This window comes from Rhinopithecus bieti, unplaced genomic scaffold, assembly GCF_001698545.2.
Source record: "Rhinopithecus bieti isolate Rb0 unplaced genomic scaffold, ASM169854v2 scaffold_18688, whole genome shotgun sequence".
Taxonomy (NCBI): Eukaryota; Metazoa; Chordata; class Mammalia; order Primates; family Cercopithecidae; genus Rhinopithecus; species Rhinopithecus bieti.
In genome coordinates this window covers 2,041,854-2,044,859 of record NW_016809492.1, presented here as the reverse complement: position 1 = coordinate 2,044,859, position 3,006 = coordinate 2,041,854, and the positions used below count along the sequence as shown (strand labels likewise).

Below are 3,006 nucleotides of genomic sequence, written 5' to 3'. Positions count from 1 at the left end.
GTGGGGAAGGTGGTCAGCGTCGGAGTGGCCGCCCTCCAGATCTCCTCTAGGGTGCGGCCCCCGAAGCAGGGCCCGGGGGCCATGGGCTTGGCCGGGCAGCTCTCCTCGGGGGGCGGCGGCGGCGGGGTTGGTGACCGGGGCTTCCTCCTGCGGGCAGCTGCCGCCCGGGCTCCGCGGCGCCTCCTCCTGGCTGCGGCGCGCGGAGCCGGCCGGCGCGCCTGGCCGCGGGCTGTGGGGGGCCCCGGGGGGTCGGGCACCAGGGCCCGGCAGGAGGAGTAGCCGTAGACGTCCTTGCTGCGCAGGATGTGCGGGGAGAACTGGTGCTTGAGGCTGCAGAGGAAGCTCCAGAGCTCCGCGTCCGAGCTCATGAACTCCGTGCTGCGGGGCATGAAGAGCTTGAAGGCGTCGCCCAGCGCCTTGGTGCTGTCAGCCAGCGACAGTTGCGACCGCGAGTACACCACCTTTTCCTCCCGCGCCTCCAACCCGGCCGCGTCTTCTGCCCTAAAGTCGCCGCCCCGGGCAGCTGCGGCCGGGGCGACCGGGGGCCGGCGCCGCCGCCTCTTCATGCTGCGCCGCATCGAAGGCCGCTCGGGGCCGCTCGCGCTCGCCGGGTCCCACTACTGCCGCCGCCGTCCCAGTCCGCGTCGGCTCCGCGGCGGCGGCCGCTGCTGGCGTCTCTCGCTACTTTTCTCGCCTCCGCCGCCGCCCCTCCCCCTCCGAGGGCGGAGGACGCGGGCGAATATCCTGCCGCCCGGTACAAGATGGCGGCCGGCGCCCACCCCTGGGCTTTGTCATTGGACGGCGCCTCACCCCCCTGGTTTCTCTTTCTTCTCCTCTCTTGCCTCTTTTCGCCGGCTGCCTTTCTTTAAATGTGCCCGCCTCAGGCCCCTCCCACCGCAGCCCCGACTCCACCCATTGGGTGCTCTCAGAAGAGGGGCGGGGACTGATGGGGGAGAGGCCAGTTCCTGGAAGATGGTGCTGGGGTGGGTGATGACCTTTGAACGTAAGTCAACGGTTGGGTTGGATCTAGGAGGGCTGCCACGTCTAGAGTAAGAGGGTGGATATTGGCTCCACCATGGGAAGAGTGACTCTTAGAGTGAGGGGGTGTGCAGTTGTGGATTGAGCTGGGAGCTCTACCAGTGTGAATAACAAAGGGAGATTTCCCCAAAGAATGTTCCTGGTATCACAGCTAGGGAATTTGGGTTTAAGTCTAGGGAAAATGGGCCTTTCACAATTCCCATCCACCCTCTCAAAGGCCTCTTCTGGCATCTTCATTCAAAACTCTTCCCTGTCTTGACCCCAGCCCGTCTCAAGAAGCCAGTAGTAATCCAGAATCATTCAGGTAAGGTGCGTGGCTGGCAGCTGAGAGATTGGAGTCTCCCTCTGGAAACACTGGAGCCATCTTCATATTTAAGAGAGACCCTGCTTATCCAGAAAGCAAAGCATCTCATACCCTATAAAACTAAATACTCTTTGCTCAAGTTGATCAAAGATCTATTACAATAAAGCCATTCTGTGTAAAGAAAATGCTGTTTTAAATACAAAGTTCTTTATGAATGCCAATTCGTTTTTCATTTAGTTTTAAAATGTCAGCGCCATCCCTGTCATTTAGAAAGGATGCATCATCGCAGACAATAGATAAAGTTTCGTTGAAAAACACAAATTGTTAAAAACACATTACTTTTTGTATTGGGAGGGGAGTAGTGGACCTTCTTTAGTCATCTTTTCTGTCCTCTATACCTAACTCAATTCCTGTCAGGTCATGGGCACTCAATGTGTTTGCTGAATGAATCAATGAAATACCACTGATTACCCCAAATAGAGTCAGAAATACTGAAAGTGCTTAGAACAGGACAATTAGATATTTTATATTGCAATTTTCACAGAGCTCCTTTAAATTTCTTAAGGTTAAAAAAAAAATCTCTTGACACTTAGAACTTTGAGGTGGGCATGTGAATTTTACCCAGGAAACATCTTATTTTGCAGTAGCGAACAAATAAAGCATAGGAGTTTTGTGATTTACATATAGTTGCTAATGGTTTCCTCAAATATTTGAGCTGAAAGAGACCTAGTTCATTCTCCTTATTTGACAGATGAGGAAATCTGTACCCATAGAGGTTCAGTAATACAGCTTGCTGATAGCAGAACTGGGATTCTAAATCTTTCGATTTCTAATCTAGTGATCTTTGTATTTCACTGAAGGTTTTTCAAACTGTGTTGTCCAGACTCTAAGGAATTCAAAAGAACATGCTTTATGCATGAGTAGAATGACCAAGGACAGAGCTGTATGCCTATTGCTACTTCCACCCCACCCAGAATTGAGCAGTTTTTCTCTGTCTTATAATAGATTTATGAATAATATTTTGTTTGTTCAGTTTCAATAAAACCTAAAATAAATAATTTGAAAGCTCTACACCAGAGATTTCAAATTGTTAGAAGCTCTCACCACACAATGAGTTTATGGCAAAAATAAAATTCCACACAATGGGCTTATGGCAAAAATAAAACATCTAACCAGGAACCAGCTCTCTAGCAAAATCATGGCAACTTTCTGAAGAGAAAATCATTTTCCTAGAAAAGCACACTCTGATCTCAGAACAAGATTACAGAGCCAATTACCAGCTTCCTACATCCTTATAAAGGAATGATATAGCAACAACTCTTTACATCACAATTTGCTCTTTCCGTAATTCTGAGAATACATAGTAAAGTGAAATCAGAATTATTTCCATTGGAATACCCCTGCAGATTGACATAGAAAATCTAGAGTGAGCCATGGGAAAGTTAGGGAGGCTTCATAATGAAAAGCAAGGATAAAACAAGGATTAAAGTAGACGTGGCTTTTCATATTGGAATCCCCTCCCTTCCTTGATAATCATCATTTTATAAATTCTTCAGGGTCTTTGCCACATAAATATATTCCAGACATTTACATAAATGTATAGAACTTATTTCAATTAAGAAGATAAACCTTTTTTAAACACAGTTTTGTTTCCAAGAAATCAT

The 3,006-nt window shown here is 48.8% G+C and overlaps 1 protein-coding gene across 1 annotated transcript in view; it reads right to left on the bottom strand.

Moving 5' to 3' along the window:
• The window catches only part of CCDC71L (coiled-coil domain containing 71 like), a 4,810-nt gene extending 3,946 nt beyond the window's left edge, over positions 1 to 864 (bottom strand). The window contains exon 1 of the mRNA XM_017889600.1: positions 219 to 864. Within this exon, the coding sequence (XP_017745089.1) occupies positions 219 to 578 (360 nt within the window). The 5' untranslated portion in view covers positions 579 to 864. The remainder of the gene's footprint in view (positions 1 to 218) is intronic.
• Positions 865 to 3,006: the final 2,142 nt, after the last annotated feature.